This window comes from Myotis daubentonii, chromosome 15 (genome assembly GCF_963259705.1).
Source record: "Myotis daubentonii chromosome 15, mMyoDau2.1, whole genome shotgun sequence".
In the NCBI taxonomy this organism is placed as follows: Eukaryota; Metazoa; Chordata; class Mammalia; order Chiroptera; family Vespertilionidae; genus Myotis; species Myotis daubentonii.
The window spans coordinates 4,197,667-4,221,809 of record NC_081854.1 but is presented as its reverse complement, the minus strand read 5'-3'; the positions used below and the strand labels follow the sequence as shown (position 1 = coordinate 4,221,809).

The window sequence follows — 24,143 nt, the reverse complement described above, 5'->3', positions numbered from 1 at the left end:
CATGTTTCTAACTCTCTATCCCTCTCCCTTCCTCTCTGTAAAAAAATCAATAAAATATATTAACAACAAGCAAAAAACGATTGCCAAATTGCCAAGCCAGCATGGTTCAATGGTTGAGTCTTGATTTTTGAACCAGAAGGTCGGTTCCATTCCCCATCAGGGCACAAGCCTCAAGTTCGGAATCACTCCCCAATGTGAGGAATGCAGGAGGGAGCCAGTCAATGATTCTCTCTCATCAAAGATATTTGACTATCTCTCTTCATCTCCCTGCCTCTCTGAATGCAAAAAAATATATTTTGAATAAAAATAAATAATAAAAGCACTAGCTGGTTTGGTCAGTGGATAGAGCAGTGGCAAGCAGACTGAAGGGACCTGGGTTTGTTTCTAGTCAAGAGCACATTCACAGGTTGCAGGATCCATCCTCAGTGGGGGCATGTTGGAGGCATCCAAACAATGATACCTTCTTATCACTGATGTTTCCATCTCTCTCCCTTCCTGTCTGAATTAAATAAAAATATATTTAAAAGTGATAATGGTAATAATAATAATAATGATTGCCCAACTGAGCATATTTAAATTTTAAAGGTATATTTTAAATCTCTACATTTTAGAAATTATTGCATGAAAGTTTAATCCCACCTACATTTTACAAAATTCAAATGATTATTTACACTACACAATATGTGAACTCCTACTTTATCCAGATTTCCTTTCCAAGAATGCATAACATGAAAAGCTGCTTTCAACCTGCAAGTGCAGAAACACCCTGATCTGCCAATGTAACTGACGTTAAAGTGGAAGGTTTCCCAAATGCATAATACACTTCACCTCTTCAAGTAACAACAATTTTTTATGATAACTGTTGCAGATTAGTTCTGTTTATACTAATAACCTCTGTTCTCATCACACTCTTCCTCAAATACTGAGACTTCCATTAAGTGTACATATCAAAGCAACACCTTTTATATCTTACCAGTATCAATTCAGAGAATAAATCCTGTATTCTGGTCTTGGGCATAAAGGCATGGGCATCTTCCGATGAAATAGCTGAAAGAAAACGAATTTTCAGTTTTGACAATCAGGTGGTGAGAGCACTTTGAAGTTACCAGCAACTATAGGCCAAATGACAGTTTTGAGTACTCCAAGAGACAGTGAAGGATTCAAGGAAAGCTCTAGATAGGTAAAGTGAGGAAAACTCACATCAAAGAGGGACAAAGAGTTGCTTACATTTGCCGATGAAAACTGCTCAAACCCTCTGGCACAGGGTGGCCATATTATAAAAACACTCCCAATTCCCAGTTTCTTCGCTGGAGAGACAGAGATGAGGAAAGTACATGTTCAATGATCTGCGTGTTTTGAAGCATCTTGAATAACAAGCTTCAGTTGTGCATGACACAGAGTGCACACAGAATGGCGGTACACAGTGAGTGCCCTGTTGTGGCTGCTTGAGACACAATGAGAAACTGTTCGAGCACCACACAGAATGTGATACTGAAGATATATATCAAGCCTGAAAGACACAGCGGGTCTGAGAAAGAAACAGACAACATTTCCAACTGGGAAATTAGACAGCCGAACCAGGAATAGAGATACCAAAAATAGTGTTGACCAAAAGTAGAATTTGTTCCACAGATGGTTATTAGTGTCCTCCTATAGAAAGCATGTTCAAAAGCCTGCTACTTTGCCATTCAGGAATCTCAACAAAAGATACTGAGTCATGAAAAAAAAACAGAAAAAGTGTACCATCAGGAAAACAAAATAAAAGTAATCAAACTGGCACTACATTAATCAAAATATGTTAATTACCACAAAAAAATGGAAAATCTTGAAGCCAAAAAGGAGAAAAAAGAAAACTATACAAAATCACCAAAATATTATGTAACCAAAATAAAAATATAATGTGAAAATACTTTTTATTTTAAATATATTTTATTGATTTTTTTACAGAGAGGAAGGGAGAGGGATAGAGAGTTAGAAACATCGATGAGAGAGAAACATCGATCAGCTGCCTCCTGCACACCCCCCACTGGGTATGTGCCCACAACCAAGTACATGCCCTTGACTGGAATTGAACCTGGGACCCTTGAGTCTGCAGGCCGACGCTCTATCCACTGAGCCAAACCGGTCAGGCCGCGAAAGTACTTTATAAATACCACACCAAAGGGGGATATTGAACTACATAATACCAAAATGAAAAAATACATGTGCTCGCTTCGATGGCACATATAGTAAAATTGGAACGATATAGAGAAGATTAGCATGGCCCCTGCGCAAAAATGACACGCAAATTCGTGAAGCGTTCCACATTTAAAAAATAAAATACACTAGAATCATGAAAGACATGATCAACTCAAAACATCAAAGAATTTGCCTGGAAGCGGTGGCTCAGAGGTTGTCTCTACCTATGAACTAGAAAGTCACAGTTTGGTTCCACATTAGGGCACAGGCCTGAGTTGAAGGCTCAATCCCTGATCATACAGTAAACAGCCCGTCGATCATTCTCTCTTCACTGATGTTTCTATCTCTCTCTCCCTCTCCTTTCCTCTCTGAAATCAATAAACATACATTTAAAACACAGTAATTAAATAATCAAAGAATTTGTACATAAATCATTACAATTTTAATTCATTATCATTTTGATTCAGAGAAGCCAACAAACATGTGGAAATGTGATCAGAATTTAACGAACTCCTCAGATACTAACAAATCGGCTACCAAGTAGACCCCATAGAGACAGAATAGTGAAAAGAGTAGGTAACTTATATAAAAAATTAATTGTTTAAGATCCTGCCGAAACCGGTTTGGCTCAGTGGATAGAGCGTCGGCCTGCGGACTGAAGGGTCCCGGGTTCGATTCCGGTCAGGGACATGTGCCTGGGTTTCGGGCGCATCCCCAGTGGGAGATGTGCAGGGGGCAGCTGATCGATGTTTCTCTCTCGTCGATGTTTCTGACTCTCTCCCTTTCTCTCTGTAAAAAATCAATAAAAAAATACTAAAAAAAAAAGATCCTGACAATTGGAAAAAGCAACATACAAATGCAAGCAGCTCACGAATTCTAAGGAGAATGAATATAAACATGAGAACAGATAAAAAACAATGGAAATATCATATGTCCCAGAATACTATCTAAAGACATATAAAAAATAATTCCTCATTGCCGGGAGCCGGTCCATCCTTGCTGTTTCAAGGGGACCTGGCATATATAGCATACTGTTCTTAATATGTTTGCTCCCCTTAGTGCTGTGTGTTTTAACCAAGGTCACCTCTCCGAGAAAGGTTGTTTCCCCAGGTAGGGATTTTTCCCTGAAGTTAGGGAGGGAATAAACCCCCTCAACTAAGTGCCAGGCGGGTAATTAATCACTTTAACTACGAACAATCATGCTTAAGCTACATAATCTTTACTCCCTGGAATGGAGATAAGAAACGCCCTAACCTTTGTAATAGAGATTGATAGGATTGAATCAACTGGTATAAATACAGATGTAACAAGACAGAAAGAGACAGAACTTAGAAGAGAGCCAAGAAGACAGAACCTACACAGAACCTACAGACAGAACTTCGCTGGAGAGAACATGGCAAAAGATCCTGGACTGAACCTGACTACAGAAATTGGCAAGAGAACCTGACTAGAACCTGGTGACTGAACCTGGCTGGAGATCTCAGACAGAACCTGGCTGGAGAACCTAGCGAGGGAACATGGCTACAGAACCTCTCTGGAGCTACAAAGCAGAACCACTCTGGAGATCCAGACCAGAACTTGGCTGGAGATCCTGGCTGTAGATCCTGGCTAGGCTGCTGATCAACTGAACACTGTCTCCGTGTCCTTCCTTCTTCGCCGACTCCGTCTACGCCTTTGGGAACCCCTGGACCTGCTGGGGTTGGACCCCGGCACCTCATGGAAAGAACAGCTCCTCTAAGATCATTAGGGGTTTTCTAAGCAGAAAAATACTGCGGAGAACAATGGCATGAAATAAAACATGGAACTGATAAATGAACAAAAGCACCCAACAACGACCTGATTGGTTTGGCTCAGAGGACAGAGCGTCGGCCTGGGGAATGAAGGATCCCGGGTTCGATTCCAGTCAAGGGCATGTTGTGGGTGCATCCTTGGTTGTGGGTGCATCACCAGTAGTTGGTGTGCAGGAGGCAGCTAATGGATGTTTTTCTCTCATTGATGTTTCTGACTCTCTGTCCCTCTCCCTTCCTCTCTGTAAAAAATCAATACATATATTTTTAAAAAACCACCCAATAAGAATATTGACAAAACAGATGATAAACAATGGAGAGGAAACAACTTTAAAAAAAAAAAAAAATCAGCCAGAACCGGTTTGGCTCAGTGGATAGAGGGTCGGCCTGCGGACTGAAAGGTCCCAGGTTCGATTCCGGTCAAGGGCATGTATCTTGGTTGCGGGCGCATCCCCAGTGGGGAGTGTGCAGGAGGCAGCTAGTTGATGTTTCTCTCTCATCGATGTTTCTGACTCTCTATCCCTCTCCCTTCCTCTCTGTAGAAAATCAATAAAATATATATATATTAAAAAAAATCGATAAAATATATTTAAAAAAATGCTGACACACCAAGCTCAAAAGGTTCGCCACCACTGATCTACACAAAAGCCTACAAGGAGCTGTTTATTCATAATTTACTAAAATTGGAAGCAATGAAGAGGACTGGCAACAAGGGAATGGATAAATATACTTCAGGACGTACAATAATGTCTTATTCACTACTATCCCATCTAATAAAGAGGGAATGTGCTAATTGACCCTCACGCTGTCCCAAATATGATGGCGCCCACAGCCAATAAGGAGGGAATAAGCTAATTGAATGCCACGCCCTCAAAGATAGTGGTGCCCACATCCACAAGATGGCCAGCTGGGGAGGGCAGTTGTGGACAATCAGGACAGCAGGGGAGGGCAGTTAGGGGCAACCTGGCTAACAGGGGAGGGCAGTTGGGGGTGACCAGGCCTGCAGGGGACAGCAGTTGGGGGACACCAGGCCTGCAAGAGAGGGCAGTGGGGGGGGACCAGGCCTTGAGGGGAGGGTAGGTAGGGGTGACCAGCCTGGCAGGGGAGGGTAGTTGGGGGTGATAAGGTTGGCAGGGGAAGGCTGTTAGGGGCAACCAAGCCATCAGGGGAGGGCAGTCAGGGCCACCAGGCCATGAGAAGAGGGGAGCAGGGGTCGACTTGGCCATTAAGGGAGGACAGTTGAGAGAGAACGAGCTGGCAGGGGAGGGCAGTTGGGGGCGACTTTACTGGCAGGGGAGTAGTTAGGGAGTGATTAGGCTGGCTGGCAGGCAGAAGCGGTTAGGGGCAATCAGGCAGGTAGGCAGGCAGGCGATTGATGGGGAGCCAGCAGTCTGGGATTGTGAGAGGGATATGCACTGCCCGTTTAGGCCCGATCCCTGTGGGATTGGAATTAAACAGGCAATCGAACAACCCTCAAGGGGTCCCAGATTGGACAGGGTGCAGGCTGGGCTGAGTAACACCCACACCCTCGGTGCACAAATTTCGTGCACCGAGCCTCTAGTAAGGAAATAATACATGAAGCCATTCAAAAATATGATAGAAGCCTAGATAAGTAGAACTAAATGAAAGAATCCAATCTGACTGCACAGGTAGCCCAGTTGCTTAGAGGATCGTACTAATATAACCAAGTTGTAGGTTTGATCTCTAGTCAGGGCACATACAAAAACATCAACTAATGCCCAGCTTAAGTTTCTATCTCTCTCTAATTCTCCTTTCCTCCCTGAATTCAATAAAATCTTAGAAAATAAAAGACAGTGGAGTATGAATTTTGATAAAGCTTTCCCATTTCCAATCCAGGTTGTCCTCTGGCCAGAGAAATGGTAGAATCTTAGAATATTCTAGAAAATGATTTTCTAAAATATCCTTTTCTGATAGTACCTTAATTTGTGTAGAGAACATGTAAAGTGTGCAAACACTGAGTTCCTAATTCACATATATCACAAAGCTTTGCTTTTCTCTCCTAAGGACCCCCAATTTGTTACTCTTTTAAAACATACAAAATTTTATTGCTTTCAGAGAAAAATGGAGAGGGAAAGAGAGATATAAATATCATTGATTGGTTGCCTCCTGCACACACCCGACAGGACCCAGGCATTGGTCCTTGACCAGAATCGAACCGGGGACCTTTCAGTCTGCAGGCCGGCCCTCAATCCACTGAGCCCAACCAGCTGGGGCTCAATTTGTTCCTTGAGAGCATGAATCTAACATAGAAAGCAGAAGCCCCTAGAGATCCTATCTAATAAAAGAGAAACATGCAAATTGACCATAACCCCAACACCCTTCCCATTGGCTAATCAGCATATCCTTATGCAAATTAACTGCCATCCAAGATGGTGGCCGGCAGCCAGGCACTGAAGCGAACAGGAGGCCTGCTTGCTCCAGTGATGGAGGAAGCCAAGGTTCCCCACCTGTCACTGCCGGCCTCTGAGCTTGCACTCTAAGAAACAGTGTTGCAAGTATAGAAGCTAAACAAACTCCAGAAATCTGCTTTCAGGCAGCAGGGCTTCAGCCAGCAGGACCGCAACAGTGTTTCGATTAGAGAACCCAAAGAAACCCAGTACCTGCTTTCAGCAGCCGAGGTCTCGGAGCTGCAGCCAAGGTCTCAGAGCTGCAGCCGAGCCTCAGCTCCAGTGACAGCCATAGAAGGTAAATAAATCCCAGAATAAAAGAAAAAAGAAAAAAAGGAGAGGTTGGGAGCTTCAGTCGCCCACCAGTCTGAAAACGGCCCTCAGCCCCTCACCCAGACTGGCCAGGCACCCCAGTGGGGACCCCCTCACTGAAGGGAGTGTGACCAGCTGCAAACAGCCATCATCCCCTCACCCAGACTGGCCAGGCACCCCAGTGGGGACCCCCACCCTGAAGCAACAAGATGACGGCTAACTTGCATACTGAAGGTGGACGGCAGTGGGAAAGGCTGTCCACGGTCCCGGCACCTGGATCTGTGACCCTGCCGGGTGGGGGGCAGTGCAGGAGGCTGTCCGCGGTCCTGGGACCTGGATCCATGACCCTTCCCGGCGGGGCGGCAGCTCGCACAGGGGCGGATCAGCTGAGGTTGGGCAGGGCAGGATGCCTGGCTTCCGCCCAGCCCCAGTCACTCTGGGCAGGTGAGCAGTGCAGAGAGCCTCTGCACAGGGGAGGCAGGCTGGTGGAGGGCGGCCTGTACTCCCCACATGGCGTTGGTGACAGCTGTGAGTACGCCAAGTGGAGCATGCAGGCTGAGCTGAAGTAGCGCCTGCAGGCCATCAGCGCCCAGGAGTGGCTGCGCAAGATCCGCCTCCTGGCCCAGAAGGTGCAGGATCGCAGGGACAGCCACCGTGGCGGGCCAGACTGACATCCTCCTGGCTGCTCCATGAGGCTTGCAGATCTGCAAAGCCAGAGGCCTCTGGTGTGCACATCCCCCCCTGGTGTGTGAACATCCCCCAGCACACTGTCACCCTCCCATGCCTGCAACAGTTGCAAACCAAGGCGTGCACAAGTTCCCCCCACCTCTCCAACGCACTTCCATCAACCTGGCATGCCTAACACCCCACAGGATGTGCACACATCCCCTCTGATGTGCTCACGTCCTTTGGAGAGTGTCTGGGTGTTCTGGGTGCTGAGGGTGAGTGCCTGTGAGATGACAGTGAGAGGGCTGAGTGGTGATGCTCTGTTCCCACAGAGGCCAGTGCAGCTACAAGATCACCTCTGGGGGGTTAATGCAGGTGCTGAGGCAGGAGCATGTGCAGATAGACAAACCTGGTGGGCACGGGTGGCCCTTGCTGAGGTGCCTTCGGTCAGCGTTCAAGATTAAGAACCCAGAGGCGGAGAGAAATTCCGTCCTCTCAGTGAAACAGTGGGATAGTCGGGGCGACTGTAGAGGAGGAATGTGCACTTCGGGTGCCAGCACCCATGAGCGAAGGCTGCCCCGACTGAGCCTTGCTTGCTTGGGGCCTAGCGCACTCCTGCCGGGCAGCGGGTGACAGGACGTGCTTTTCCGAATTAATGAGAGAAAATGTTGATTCTCCTGCTGCGCACGAAGGTGGAAAGTGAAGTGGGGAGACGTGGGAAGTGAGCGAGGCTCCCTGTCTGGGGGTTCCAAATCTGCTGTTGGTTTATTTCACCGCTGACTAGAGATCTACAGGGTGTTCCCCCAAAATGTATACACACTTTGACTACCTACTAATTCCAATGGTTTTAAGCATAAGAAAGAAACAACAATGGAGCTCTTATCTGTTAAAAGTGTGGGCACAAACAGGTAGTTGGACATTCCCTGAGGAGTCTCAGATTGGAGAGGGGGAAGGCCAGACTGAGGGGCCCCTTCCCACCCCCCCACCCCAGTGCATGAATTTCATGCACCGGGCTACTAGTGTTAATATAATAAAGGAAACAAAGCCCTGAGGGTTGAGAAGGAACTCGGGAAGGAAGTCATCCTCACCCACGGAGGCCAGGTTGCTGTAGTTCTCCACCATCACATCCAGGTACAATTTCCTCTGATCTGGGTCCAGGCATTCCCACTCCTCCTGAGAGAAATCTATGGCCACATCCCTGAAGGACAACGGTTCCTGAAATAAAAGACTCAGTAACTAAGAGCTCACGAGAAGAGTTCATAATGTCACCCAACATGAAAAGTGTTAGGAGAAGAGGTTTTGACCGTAGGGGGTATCCTGAACTATACAGTAAGATCACTTTGCCCCAGTAATATTCTCTGATGTGTTTTCTAACACTGACACAGGAGGATGACAAATGTCCACAAACCCACAGTACAGATTTTCCTTTACAGGGAAATAAAGTAAAATTAAGGCATGGACACAGGCTTATAAATATCTGAAGGCTGCATTTACATCGTTCAGGGTCAGTGATGTATATTCCTCAGCGGGAAATGTCACGCTGGTTGGAAGTATATGGAGTTCTTCTCAAGTGTAAAGCAGACCACAAGGAAATGAACTTCTATAAAAATACAACCTCTGATCCAGGTTCTGAGATGGGCCCTGTGTTTCCACATGTGTAACAAGCTCACTTTTTACTTGTGATGCTGTTTCCCCATCATGTGCCACACTTCTGAATACACAGAAAAAGAAAACACAAAGAAAAATTCATAGAGAACTTGGAACTAAAAGGGTTTGTTAGTGGAATCCAGTTTTCATAGAATAGGACTCATAGGAACCACAATGCTATTTGGAAATTTATTATGAGTAATCTTAAAACAAGATTATTCTGCCTGGACCAGCAGGTGTGGCTCTTGTGTGCTGACCCATACAATAATTGGTCACTCACTCCATTCATGGTATAGACACACGACCAGGTTGCAGTCAATATCCCCAGTGTGGGGTGTACAGGAGGCAGCCGGTCAATGATTCTCTCTCATCACTGATGTTCCTCTCATTTCCTCTCTGAAATCCATAAAGATATACTGGTACATGGAAAAAAACCACAAAGAGCCCTAACTGGTTTGGCTCAGTGGATAAAGCGTCAGCCTGTGGACTCAAGGGTCCCAGGTTCGATTCCAGTCAAGGGCATGTACCTTGGTTGTGGGCACATCCCCAGTGGGGGGTGTGCAGGAGGCAGCTGATCGATGTTTCTCTCTCATCGATGTTTCTAACTCTCTATCCCTCTCCCTTCGTTTCTGTAAAAAAATCAATAAAATATATATTTAAAAAAACACACACACAAAGAAAACAGTTAAAATAACGCTAACAGCTTAGGTACAGAGACACACATTTTACAACTATGAAATCAAGATGGTTTAGTGACTGCATAAATCTCATGAATCTATTTGTATATGATCCCTTTTGTGTTTTATAAACACAATAAGGAGAAAACATAAAAATAGAAAACAAGTTAGACTATTGTTTTCCTTTCTGTGGTTGTAAATCCTCCCTTGAGAAGATATTTCCCATTGATTTTTCGAGAGTGGAAGGCAGGGAGGTAGAGGCGGGAAAAGAAGAGGGAGAGAGAAGAGAGAGAGAGGAGTATGTGAAAGAGAGAGAAACATCACACCAGCCTAGGGGAACTAATTTTTGTTATTAGTACATTTCTTTCAAAACTTTTATGTATCATTAGTGGAGAGCTATGTTGTAGAAATTTAATGAAACTGAACATACATTAATAATGTCATTCTTGAAAACTTTTAAGAAAATACAAAAAAATGATAGTGTAGGGCACTGGTTCTCAACCTTGCTAATGCCGCGACCCTTTAATACAGTTCTTCACGTTGTGGTGAACCCAAACATAAAATTATTTTTGTTGTTACTTCATAACTGTAATTTTGCTACTGTTATGAATTGTAATGTAAATATCTGATATGCTGGATGTATTTTCATTGTTACAAATTAAACATAATTAAAGCATAGTCATTAATCACAAAAACAATATGTAATTATATATGTGTTTTCCGACAGTCTTAGTGACCCCTGTGAAAGGGTCGTTCGACCCCCAAAGGGGTCACGACCCACAGATTAAGAACCGCTGGTGTAGGGTATGTCTCTCATGGGAGTATAGAATCGAAGGGAAATGTAAAGAATCAAGGCCTGATTGTTTAAAGCTCCCATGAAAAAGCCAGTGATCTGTAGGAAATAAAAGTAAGTCCTTCCTTTTCCAAAGCAAACCCAAACTAACAAGAGGGACATTTCCAGATGTGAAGTGATGGTCTTTGTACAACTTTCATTAAATCGCTACTACAAAAAAAAAAAAAAAAAATTCACTACTACACCCTTGTTCCTGTGAAAAGGAGACTATTGTAACGTTTGACCGAAGAAAGGCACCAGAGTACAAATTAAAAGCAGAGTGCACTGTTTATTCAAGAGGCAGATGCTCTCGGGTGAGGTCCCGCGGTCTGCAAGCACAGGCCAGGGGAGTCACACACAATAGGGGGAGTGGCAAGATTATATAGGCAGGTTTGTTGTCGGTTGCCCGGTCGCTATCAGAATGTTTGTAGCAGTTTGCAGTTGGGCTGGAAACGGGATGTTTGGTGGAGCTGGGAAGTCCCTTGCCAATGTTCAGTTTGTGTTTGTGGTTCCCTTGGCGGTTCCCTTGGCGCCCCGTATCCACCTGGACCTTACAACTATTAACTCTACAGTGAGGGGAGCACCTCTGCCACGTGATCATCAGGTGGACTGAGACAATGGGCATCAGGTGACTGAGACACATGGAAGGTCAGGTCACCACTGCTGTGACATTACTGCCAAAAATACCTCAATAAATATGTGGAAATGATAAATTATCACAAATAAACATTAGTTTTTGCAAGTGCCAATCCACCTGTGCCTCTCATGTTCTGTAAGCTAACAGTGCATTTACCTACCAAGTCTCTCGTACTACAATAATGAGCAAGTCTCTTCTATTTGCCCTTTTTTCAGAACTTTCTGGGCTATTCTGAGCAGTAAGATGTGCATTTTCTTACCCCTGATCTAGAGCTGATGCTGCAGCCACATGAAACTAAAACCTGCATTTGCTTTCTTCACTGATACCTCAGCCTCTAACAAGAGGGACATTTCCAGCCTCTGACCCCATCCCAATAGGGACATTAGACATGGCTGCCTTCCAACTTTGATCTGTCACAAAAGGGACATTTTGAGTAGGTGAAAGTCACTGATTAAAGGTAGGAATGCTTCCTGAATGCTTCCTCTACCCCTCCCTTTGCCACTTCCCCTCCCCCACCCCCACCCTCTCCCTCTCCCCTTTCCCTCTCTCCCTTTCCTTTTTTTTTTTTTTTTTTAAATATATTTTATTGATTTTTTACAGAGAGGAAGGGCGAGGGATAGAGAGTTAGAAACGTCGATGAGAGAGAAACATCGATCAGCTGCCTCCTGCACATCTCCTACTGGGGATGTGCCCGCAACCCAGGCACATGTCCCTGACCGGAATCGAACCTGGGACCCTTCAGTACGCAGGCCGATGCTCTATCCACTGAGCCAAACCGGTTTCAGCTCCCTTTCCTCTTTCTGCCCCTACTTCCCTGACTTGCACTCTTGAAAAGTTAATGGAAAATAGGTAGGAAAATATCTCCTCAGGGGAGGATTTACAACCACACAAATTTACAACCACAGCTGGGGAGGGAGATAAAATGCACGCAGACAAGCCTCTGGGACAATGGAGGAGAGTATAACCCAGACAGTGTGGCTGAGAAGTAGACGACTGACCTATGAACCAGGAGGGCAGGCTTAGGTTCCTCGTCCGGACACACTCCAGGCTTCAAACTCCATACCCAGTGCATGCAGGAGGCAGCTGCCCCATGATTCCCTAACCTAATTGATGTTTCTATCTTTCTCTCCATCTCCTTTCCATTCTGAAAGCAATTAAAAATACATTTTGAAAAGACAGGAAAAAGAGAAGAAAAACACACACAAAAAAGAAATTATAATATAAAGTGCTGACATTGAGTGTGTGGAATAAAGTAATAAAATAAGGAAAGAAAAACAACCTGCAAAGACAAGAACATCAGAGCAGAGAAATAAATCACCAGATGACAGAGGAAAAGGAAACATAGCCTGTGACCCAGGACACATCTTTTACCTGAGAAGCAGCCATTTGGTCCTGGTCCTGATCGGGGTCGGGGAAGTTTTCTCAGGTGACACTATGTTGAGGCGTCACAGCATGTGCCTTCAACAATGTCAGCACAGCCTGTTAATCAGCTCCCCTCACACTCACAGTCAGAAGGACCTGGAAATAAGGAAAAGGACACCCATCCTGTCTTTGGTCACAGCAGAGACAGGAACACTGAGCCCCTACAGGGAGAGCTCACTGTGAGGTGTTTAATTTCGTCTTTATGTGTCTCTCCTCCCACAGACACCCACAAACTCCTACAGAAATGAGGTGAGCTGCTGTCCTGACGCCCCAAACCGAACAGAGCACGCCCCTTACCTCCCCTGAACAAAGCCTGCTCCCCACTCTCACAAAGGCATCCTGCACCCCTCCTGCTTTCCCTGTCCTCACCTTCCATCACCTGGAGGCCCTCAGTAACCAAGGATGCCCCACGCAGAGCAGCTGTACAACTCCATGGGGGAACGTGCACCTGAGGGCATTTCTTTAAGCTCCTCAGGGGATCTGAGAAGACCCAGGGGATTTATCTAAGGATGCTTTTAAATAATAAATTGTCAGACACAGAAAAAGTAAATCCACACACACACACACACACACACACACACACACACACACACACACACACACACCCCACACACACAGCAACAAAGCTAAGGCTTTGAACAGTCCTGAAAAAAGTATCAAATGGTGACAGACACAGGTCACTTCCTTGTTGCAATCGCAGGAAATGACTAGGGACCCATGACCTACAGACAAGTGTCTTCCCTCTGAGTGAATAAGGTTTGCAATTGGAAGCAAATTATTATAAAATCCCAAACCTTATAAACTGTAGATTTATAATTCTCATTCAATCTGTATAACTAAGACAATTCAGCTGTTAAGTTAAAAATATAAAGGCACACCTAGCAGCATAACTCAGTGACTGAGCTTGGATGTATGAACCAGGAGGTCATGGTTAGATTCCTGGCCAGGAAGTATGGCCAGGTTGCAGGTTCGATCCGCAGTGAAGGGGCATGCAGGAGGAAGGTGATAAATGATTGTCTTTCCTCACTGATGTTTCTAACTCTCTCTCCCTCTCCTTGCCACCTGGAGATCAATAATAATATACACTGAGTGGCCAGATTATTATGACCACCTGACGTTTGTAAGCAAATTAGCCATACACTGTATCCTATGAGATATGGAAGCCGGAGGCCTGTTCCAACACCTTTGCTGTCTGCAGGTACTAAGATAAAACGTCTCCAATTCGCACAGGAACACAATGATTGGACAGTCAAGCATTGGGAAAAAGTCATGTGGTCTGATGAATCACGTTTCCAGTTGCATCATGCAGATGGCAGAGTGAGAACTGGGCGGAAACAGGAGGAAAGCATGCACCCCACATACATGAATACAACCCTTCAAGCTGGTGAGGGCAGTGTTATGGTTTGGGGAATGTTTTCCTGGCATGATTTGAGCCCTTTAGTTAGTGTGGAACAATGTCTGAATAGCACCACATACCTAAGTATTGTTGCAGATCAAGTTCACCCTATCATATTGATGGCGTATCCCAATGGAGACGGCTTCTTCCAACAAGACAGTGCGCAATGCCATGGTGCTCGTATTGTGCAGGAGTGGTTTCAAGAACATGAGGGACACTTTACCTTCCTAAGGTGGCCCCCACAATCACCAGATCTCAATCCAATTGAGCATTTGTGGGACAAACTTAAAAGAGCCATCAGGCAGCTGGTTCCACAACCATCAAACCTCACAGAACTGGACAGTGCTATTCATCAGGCATGGTGTCAGATTCCTCACATCACCTTTCAACACCTCCTGGAGTCAATGCCAAGAAGAATCGCCACAGTATTGAAGGTGAAATGTGGCCCAACAAAGTGCTGATGGGGTGGTCATAATGATGAGGTCACTCACGTACAAATATATCCCATGTTTAAAGGCTGTTAAATCGTGTTGTTCACCCATATCTTCAGAAAAAAAACCTCACTTCTGTTGTGGTAAACAACCTGCTTCTCTATTTATAATGGTCTGGCCCTCTAGAAACTTCAGCCCAAAATTATAGCTAATTTGCCTACAAACCTCAGGTGGTCATAATAATCTGGCCACTCAGTGTTTTTCCCCAGCCAATATACCACAAGTTAACCATCCACAACCCATAAGCTCACCTCTCACCCAGATCAGGGTTCCCTCCTCCCACTACATGTATTTCTGTCTGTGGATCTGTCTCTGTCTCCTGCTCCCTTTCTCTCCACTGTGGTCCTTTCCTGTGTCCCCCTCTCCCCTCTTTCTCCCCTTTTCTGTCTGTCTGTCCTACACCTGGACCATGAAACTCCTGAAACCTACTTCCCTTCAGGGGCTCTTTCTCCCGGTCTCTGAGGCTCCATCTCCACACACGTCTGCGTCTTCCCCTCCCCACGCCCGCGGCCCCTCTGCTGCCTGTTCCCGTCTGTCCGCTCCCACAGCTGCTGACTCAGGGCTGCTCCCTCCGCTCCCTCATCCCTGAGCCCCCCTTTCTGTCCCTGCACTCGCTCCCCAACTCTTCTCCTCTGAACCAGAGTCTCTGTCTCAGGTGCCTCCTCCTGTGCGGCCCCCACTTCTGCTCCCCAGGACCCGCTCCCTCTCAGCCCCCCTTCCTCTCTCGGGGCTCCCCCTCCTCCCTGTGTCTCCCCTTCCTCCTCCTCAGGCCACTTTCCCAAGTGACCCTCTCACTCCTACCGTCGCCGTCCAGTCCCCCCCACACCCCCTATGGGCCCCTTTCTGTGGACCCCTCGCTGCCCTTCCTCCCGCCCACGTGTCTGTCTCTCACTCCCTCTCCTGACCCCCCAGCCTGGGTCCCCGCCCCCCGCAGTCACCGCGCCCACAAAGCCCCTCCCTGGGGGCAGGTCACCTCTTCAGGGGACACCGCGTCCTTCCCCCTGAGACCCCCCATGGACACTGTGCTCCCCGGGCAGGCAGACCCCTTATTAAATGGGGGAGAGCCCAGGAGGGGGGTGCAGACCCCCAGGCCGGGAGCCATCCGGGCTCTTTGGGCGGAAAGCGCCGGGCGGCGGGAGGGGCGCAGAGGGCGGGAACCCCCTGACCCAGACTCTCAGCCCCGCGGGGAGGACCGGCGGCCCCGGGAACGGTTTTCAGCGGGAAAACCGCGCGGCAGGCGGTGGCCACAGCCACAGGCGGAGAGACCCCGGGCCGGGGCCTCCGTTTCCTCCCAAAGGAACGTGGCGCCCGCACCGCGCAGCCTCCCGGGACCGGACTCACCGCTGAGAGAGGCTCCGGGGCGGGGACCCCAACAAGGACTCCAGCGCCGGCAGCGCCCTCAGCCTTCCCTGCGGGGAGGGGGACGGAGCGTCAGCTTTAAAGACAAACACCCTCCTCAGGGGAACCGCCACCTTCCCCTCCACGGCCGCTTCCGCGTCTGCAAGGAACTGCGCATGCGCCTCCCTGCGGGGTGGGCGGGGCCAGAGCCCGAGCTGAGCGGCTCCGCGATGGGGGCGGGGCCGAGCCCGGCGGCCAGGCCTGTGCAGGGTCAGAGGGGGGAGGGCGGGGCAGGAGCGAGGGGGCAGCCCCGGTCCCCGCACCTCCTCCCCCAGGGACAGCCCTTCCTGGGGGAGTTTCCCACGTCATTGCCAGGGTTTTGGCTGGTGACGCGGCTGCCAAAGGATTCACAAGGGAGAGAAGAGACAGGAGCAGAGAGAGGGCGTTTATTTTACTTCTCTGAAAGGAGGAAAGGGCCAGGTGCCCTCTGTTAGCAGAAGTCACCCAAATGGAAAGTTAAGAGATAAAACTAAGGTTCAAAGTGGGGTTAAAATGACATAGTGTTAAAATGTATCATGAATGTGATGTTTGAACAGTAACCATTTGTTATTCTCTGCACCTCCTTCTCACAAAAAAACCTTGGTGTTCACCTAGAGCCTATCATTGAGCTGGTGACTGCAATAAAAATGGTTATAATTTATCCAAGACATAGAAGCCATATGTGAGCTAAATGTAAGAACTCTTAGATAAAACATAGGGTTAAACCTCCATGACCTCGGACTTTACAATAGCTTAAGATATGACAGCAACACAAAAACAGAAAAAGGTTAAATAAATTAGTCATTCTCAAAATGTATGCTCAGTGCATTCAAAGACTCTAGGAATTCAGGGAAAATACCGTCTATATGATGAGAAAAAGTGATTTTAATTCACAGATCTTGAGACATCTAGTATCCCTATTTCCCCAAGTCCTACAAATCACCAACCAAAATACAAAGATCCCAAATGGAAAAGATCAATCTCTGCTTTCATGTCCACCAATATTTGCTTTATTTACTCAGGTCCTCCAACTTTGCACCCATAAATATTTACAAGGGTTTTATCCCCTTCATAAGTTCATCCCTTTATTATTAAGAACTAGTAGCCCAGTGCAAAAAATTCATGTACATTAAAAGGGAATTAATTGCTCTAACTGGATTGGCTCAGTGGATAGAGCATCGGCCTGCAGACTCAAGGGTCCCAGGTTCGATTCTGGTCTCGGGCATGTACCTTGGTTGCAGGCACATCCCCACTGGGGAGTGTGGAAGAGGCAGCTAATCAATGTTTCTCTCTCATCGATGTTTCTAACTCTTTATCCCTGTCCCTTCCTCTCTGTAAAAAATCAATAAAATATATTTTTAAAGGGAATTAATTAGCAGAGATATTTTAATATTGCTATTTGCCCTTTCTCTATAAAGAAGTGTGAGAATTGAAAGGAAATTAGTAAAATGTATATGAAAATCATATATAAGTTTATTAATATATAAACAGTTCAAAAGGATATAACAACAGAGGCATGATATAAAGATGACAAAAACATTACATGAAAACAACAAAAACATGATATAAAAACAAGAGTGATGCAAACAATGACTGATAAAGTGATTAAACTTATTCTAGTATCGGCCTGTACACCACATTAAGAGTGAAAACACTTTCAGAGTGCTTGACTAATTTCCCTTGTGATGAAGTACTTAGAACCTTAACTGTAACATCACATGCTCTTCAAACTCGAGAGAAAGCAACATATAACTGACCATGTGCAAAAACGGGTTCAGGTAGGAACATGCCTACTCTGTCTAGAGTTTGTCTTTGTGATTTATTAATAGTCATCAAAACTGCTGGCATCACGGGAAACCGTCGTCAAATCAATTTAAATGGAAGGCCAGTGTCAGATGGAGACAAATTACTTCTTGGAATCAGAACAGGCTCTCCCTCTTCAGATACTGTTAATACTTCAGCTTCAATAATGTTAGGTCGTAATCTTTTGATAATAAATCTGGTACCATTTCAAAGACCCCATTTACTATTGAGATTTCTCAATAGCATGATGATTGCACCCACTTTCAATTTTAACTTATATCACGGTATTGCCAAAAGAGTAATATTATTCACACATATATAACATTATATATGTGTGTATCCAGAATTGAATAAAAGGTTGGCAAGGCCAGGCACCAGTGGAAGTCCTTCCCCTTGCATTGGGCTTCCGACTGGCTCCTAATATTTCCAAATTATTATCGTCTGCCGGGGTCCAACCCCAGCAGGTCCAGGGGTCCCCAAAGGCGTGGACGGAGTCGGCGAAGAAGGAATGACACGGAGACAGCGTTCAGTTGATCAGCAACCTAGCCAGGATCTCCAGCCAAGTTCTGGTCTGGATCTCCAGAGAGGTTCTGCTTAGGATCTCCAGCCAGGTTCTGTAGCCAGGTTCTAGTCAGGTTCTCTTGCCAATTTCTGTAGTCAGGTTCAGTCCAGGATCTATTGCCATGTTCTCTCCAGCGAAGTTCTTCTGTCTCCAGACTCCGTGTAGGTTCTGTCTTCTGAATTCTGTCTCATGAGTTCTGTGTTCTAAGTTCTGAGTGTTTCTGTCTTGTTACAACTGTATTTATACCAGTTGATTCAATCCTATCAATCTCTATTACAAAGGTTAGGGCGTTTCTTATCTCCATTCCAGGGAGAAAAGATTATGTAGTTTAAGCATGATTGTTCGTAGTTAAAGGGATTAATTACCTGCCTGGCACGTAGTTGAGGGATTTTATTCCCTCCCTAACTTCAGGGGAAAATCCCTACCTGGGGATTCAACCTTTCTCGGAGAGGTGACCTTGGTTAAAACACAGCGCCAAGAAGGTGAGCAAACATATTAAGAACCGTATGCCATATATGCCAGGTCCCTTGAAACAGCAAGGATGGACCGGCTCCCGGCAAATTCCCCCTTTTTTATTTTTTAAAAGCAAGCATTAAAAAGAAAAACCTGAAACGCTCTCTTGTATCCATTTTAAGAGTAGGATTGGCGCTTTCTGCTATTACCTGAGTCCTGATCTATCACCCCAGGGAGAGCTTGCCAATCCTGCACTTTCCCGGGGTGGAAAGGCTGCAGTGGGGTTAAGGATAAGGCTCCTTGGGCCTACCTTCTCCCATGCCTCTACATTTACCTTTCCGGCACCTTTCCTTCCTCAGAAAAGCATGGACGTATTTCTTGTATAAAATGTTCTGTCTGACTGGGAGTAACCTTAATTCCTCTGCTAACAAGCATATATGTTAAAAGATCAATACGGAGTCTTTTTTCTTTAGACTCAGTATGGCACATCTTCTCAATCTAAGTTCTGTACTATCCACCTTCTTACCCTATTTATCCTCTATAGGGGGGTCTGTAGCACCCTGGTGGAGTCCTATCCGTCCCGAGTGTGGGGGTTTTCAAGGGGGGGGGGGGGGGGCTTACCTAAGGGAATCCTGTTCCAGGGATTCCCAAAGGTGTGGACGGAGTCGGCGAAGACTATCCACCCTCTTCCTACAGTGGAGTCCGATCTGTCCCGAGTGCAGGGCGCTTACCTAGGGGTCCCTGTTCAGGCGCCATATGCTGGGGTCCAACCCCAGCAGGTCCAGGGGTTCCCAAAGGTGTGGACGGAGTCGGCGAAGACTATCCACCCTCTTCCTACAGTGGAGTCCTATCCATCCCGAGAGTGGGGCTTACCTAGGGGTCCCTGTTCGGGCGCCATATGCCGGGGTCCGACCCCAGCTGGTCCAGCGGTCCCCAAAGGCGTGGACGGAGTCGGCGAAGAAGGAATGACACGGAGACAGCGTTCAGTTGATCAGCAACCTAGCCAGGATCTCCAGCCAAGTTCTGGTCTGGATCTCCAGAGAGGTTCTGCTTAGGATCTCCAGCCAGGTTCTGTAGCCAGGTTCTAGTCAGGTTCTCTTGCCAATTTCTGTAGTCAGGTTCAGTCCAGGATCTATTGCCATGTTCTCTCCAGCGAAGTTCTTCTGTCTCCAGACTCCGTGTAGGTTCTGTCTTCTGAATTCTGTCTCATGAGTTCTGTGTTCTAAGTTCTGAGTGTTTCTGTCTTGTTACAACTGTATTTATACCAGTTGATTCAATCCTATCAATCTCTATTACAAAGGTTAGGGCGTTTCTTATCTCCATTCCAGGGAGAAAAGATTATGTAGTTTAAGCATGATTGTTCGTAGTTAAAGGGATTAATTACCCGCCTGGCACGTAGTTGAGGGATTTTATTCCCTCCCTAACTTCAGGGGAAAATCCCTACCTGGGGATTCAACCTTTCTCGGAGAGGTGACCTTGGTTAAAACACAGCGCCAAGAAGGTGAGCAAACATATTAAGAACCGTATGCCATATATGCCAGGTCCCTTGAAACAGCAAGGATGGACCGGCTCCCGGCAATCGTCTAGTCTCTACCACTTGCGCACGGCCCTTCTCTGGATCCTGAACCCTGAACCACGAGGGATGGGAATCGCACAATGTGTATTTTATATCAATACACCTACTCAACATTCCTCACTACAGTACCAGAATATGGAACTACCGTCTAGATGGGATTGAATTCTATGAATGATCTGGATCCCATAGTATGTCCTATAACAGAACAAATTCATAAAGCTCCTGATCCAGATGAGTCCTGGTTAAAAGTATCAGGAGACATATATACATAGGAATGCTCCAGGGGTATGTTAGAAAGTAGAAAAATATTGAACTATTGCAGGTGGTCTGCAGGTGAACGGTGACGCTGAGATGAGTTCGGCAAGCAGGATTGAGCTAAGAGAAGCAGAGGGCTACCGCTCACTCAGGCATGTAGCAAAACCTCCAAAGATCGCATAGCTTTTATTTGGGAGTACAGCAAGTAACAATGGAGTACAGCAAGTGACAATGGTAAACAGGCATGCCTATGAGATCATCTTAGCTAAGTTATCCATTAAACTATTAATTTCCTATCTACACTAATAAAAGAGAAAGATGCAAATTGACTATACGCCTGAATGCTTCCCATTGGCTAACCCCCGAACGCTTCCCATTGGCTAATAGGCAGGATATGCAAATTGACTGCCAACCAAGATGGCGGCCGGCAGCCAGGCAGCTGAAGCAACAGGAGGCTTCCTTGCTCCAGTGATGGAGGAATCCAATGTTCCTGGCATGCGGCAGCCCAGATCTGAGCTCCATTTGCAACAATGTTGCAATTATAGAAGCTAAAGAAACCCCAGATTCCTGCTTTCAGCCGGCAGCCGGCTCAGAGCTTGGAGTGCCAGTGATGGCAACAGAGTTTTAATTATAGAAGCTAAACAAAGCCCAGATGACCTGCTTTCAGCAGCAGAGGCCTCAAGCTGGAGCCGGCCTCAGAGCTAAAGCCGGCTCTCAATTCCAGTGACAGCCATAGAAGGTAAATAAATCCCTGAATAAAAAAGAAAAAGGAAAAAAAGCAGAGGTTGGGAGCTTCAGTCACCCGCCAGCCTGAAAATGGCCCTCAGTCCACAGGCCAACAGTCTAGCCACTGAGTAAAACTGGTCAGGGTGAGGAAACAACTTTTTTAGCTCCAAAACTTTCTCATCATTAGATCTTCTCATTATTAGACCTGCCCTATTACAAATCCATAAGAAATATAGTTTAGGGGAGAATTTAAAAATTCTACATAACACTAACATATGGACATATAAAGATGCCTTGTATGTGGAAAAATATACAGAAATATAAAATTTATGGTGTTCTATTAAAGAAACACATATCACTTTGATTTCTCTTGTGGAACTTTAGAAAATAAAAGGAATCGTCTGACCCACGTGGCTCAGTAGTTAAGGGTGTATCTGTGAACCAGGAGGTCACAGGTTGATTCCTGGTCAGGGCACATGGCTATATTGTGGGCTCCTTTCCCAGTGTGGGGTGTGCGGGACGCAGTCAATCAATGATTCTCTCTTATCATGGATGTTTCTATTTTTCTCCCCATCTTCTTCTCTAAAATAAAATAAAAATTGTATGTTTAAAAAATAAAAAATAAAAGGAATAAAACCTTAAATCTCTTTTATAAGACAAACAACATTAAAGATACTATGATATTTGCCCTGGTCACTTTGGCTCAGTGGATAGAGCATCAGCCTACGGACTGGAGTGTCCCAGGTTAGAATCCAGACAAGGGCATGGACCTTGGTTCTGGGTACATCCCCAGAAGGGGGTGTGCAGGAGGAAGCTGATCGATGTTTCTCTCACATCGATGTTTCTTTTGTTTGTTTTATTGCTTAAAGTATAACAAAGGGTATTGGTATTACGTATGTCTCCTTTTTCCCCCCGCCCTTGACAATCCCCTGCCCTCCCCAACCCCCCAGTGTCTTAGTTCCATTGGTTATGCTTATATGCATGCATACAAGTCCTTGGGTTGACCTCTTACCTCCCCCTGCACCCCCCACCCTCCCCGGCCTTCCTGCTGCAGTTTGACAGTCTGTTCAAGACAGCTCTGCCTCTGTATCTATTTTTATTACAAAGTTTATAATGGTCTGATTAAAGACTTCAGGACGTTTACATTTGTATTGTTTCTCTCCAGTATGAATACTGGTTTCAACTAAGTTTTGCATACTGAATAAGCTTTCAGAAATTCTTTATATCTGCTGGGCTTCTATCCAGTAATAATTATCAGATGCTCTATGAGATACATACACTTGGACATATGCCTCATAATTTATAAGGCCTAATTTTATCATTCTCTATGAAGATTAAACCTATGGTTAAATCTTTGGCCAAATACTCTGATTACTTGTTTTTCTTTAGAATGATTCTTAAAATGTTGCCTAAGTTTGACTACAACTTAAAGGCTCTCTCACATTTTCTACAGTATAGGCTTTCCTCCACTATAAAATCAATGATGCTCGGTAAACTTTGATTTGAGGGTCAATGCTCCAGCCCATTTCCTAAGTTTGTAAGGACTCTCTTTAGTAGGAAAGACTCTCATGTACAGTAATATCTAAATAGCCCGGAAAGGCGTTTTTATATTTTGCACATTTATTTGGCTTCATCCCAGTACGAATTTTGTGATATTCATTAACTTCTCCCTGGTAAACACTTCCAACACTCCTCACATCTGTAAGACTTCTCTCAAGTATGAACTCTCTGATGATAAGTGAGGGATGAAGAATGCCTAAAGGCTTTGCCACATTTTTTACATTTATAAGGCTTCTCTCCAGTATGAACTTTGTGATGTCGATTAAGCTGTGAGGAGACCCTGAATGCTTTGCCACATTTTGTACATTTATAAGGCTTCTCTCCAGTATGAACTCTCTGATGTCGATAAAGCTGTGAGGAGTCCCTGAATGCTTTGCCACATTCTGTACATTTATAAGGCTTCTCTCCAGTATGAACTCTCTGATGCATAATAAGGTGTGAGGATCTACCAAAGGCTTTGCCACATTCTCTACATTTATAAGGTTTCTCTCCAATGTGAACTCTCTGATGACCAGTAAGGTCTGAGGAATGGCTAAAGGCTTTGCCACATTCTGTACATTTATAAGGCTTCTCTCCAGTATGAACTCTCCGATGTTTAGTAAGAAGTGAAGAGCTGCCAAAGGCTTTGCCACATTCTCCACATTTATAAGGCTTCTCTCCAGTATGAACGTTCTGATGTTGATCAAGCTGTGAGAAGACCCTGAATGCTTTGCCACATTTTGTACATTTATAAGGCTTCTCTCCAGTATGAATACTCTGATGTCGATTAAGATGTGAGGAGTCTCTGAATGCTTTGCCACATTCTGTACATTTATAAGGCTTCTCTCCAGTATGAACTCTCTGATGTCGATAAAGCTGTGAGGAGTCCCTGAATGCTTTGCCACATTCTGTACATTTATAAGGCTTCTCTCCAGTATGAACTCTCTGATGCATAATAAGGTGTGAGGATCTACCAAAGGCTTTGCCACATTCTCTACATTTATAAGGTTTCTCTCCAGTGTGAACTCTCTGGTGACCAGTAAGGGCTGAGGATTGCCTAAAAGCTTTGCCGCATTCTGTACATTTATAAGGCTTCTCTCCAGTATGAACTCCCCGATGTTTAGTAAGAAGTGAAGAGCTGCCAAAGGCTTTGCCACATTCTTCACATTTATAAGGCTTCTCTCTAGTATCAACTTTCTGATGTTGATTAAGCTTTGTGGACTCATTGAATGCTTTGCCACATTCTCCACATTTATAAGGCTTCTCTCCAGTATGAACTCTCTGATGCGTAATAAGGTGTGAGGATCTACTGAAGGCTTTGCCACATTCTGTACATTTGGAAGTCTTCTCTCCAGTATAAATTCTCTGATTTACAGTGCAACCTGACAGCCAATTACAT

General features: G+C 45.6%; 2 protein-coding genes, 1 long non-coding RNA gene and 1 other non-coding gene across 4 annotated transcripts in view; 1 reads left to right on the top strand and 3 right to left on the bottom strand.

Annotated features, from left to right (window-relative positions):
- Positions 1-24,143, bottom strand: part of LOC132216108 (zinc finger protein 383-like) — a 115,912-nt gene that overhangs the window by 3,112 nt on the left and 88,657 nt on the right. The window contains exons 3-4 of the mRNA XM_059665199.1: positions 8,440-8,566; positions 974-1,047 (exon numbers count right to left, since the gene is read on the bottom strand). Of these exons, the coding sequence (XP_059521182.1) occupies positions 974-1,047; positions 8,440-8,566 (201 nt within the window). The remainder of the gene's footprint in view (positions 1-973; positions 1,048-8,439; positions 8,567-24,143) is intronic.
- LOC132217737 (U6 spliceosomal RNA) lies at positions 2,205-2,311 on the top strand. The gene has a single exon (XR_009448995.1). It is a non-coding gene; the product is annotated as a U6 spliceosomal RNA (small nuclear RNA).
- On the bottom strand, positions 11,935-15,951 carry LOC132216164 (uncharacterized). The gene is made up of 3 exons (XR_009448712.1): positions 15,795-15,951; positions 12,516-12,662; positions 11,935-12,288 (listed from the first exon to the last, which is right to left on the bottom strand). It is a non-coding gene; the product is annotated as an uncharacterized LOC132216164 (long non-coding RNA).
- Positions 22,268-24,143, bottom strand: part of LOC132216075 (zinc finger protein 91-like) — a 114,386-nt gene continuing 112,510 nt past the window's right edge. Inside the window, exon 5 of the mRNA XM_059665132.1 lies at positions 22,268-23,769. Within this exon, the coding sequence (XP_059521115.1) occupies positions 22,919-23,769 (851 nt within the window). The 3' untranslated portion in view covers positions 22,268-22,918. The remainder of the gene's footprint in view (positions 23,770-24,143) is intronic.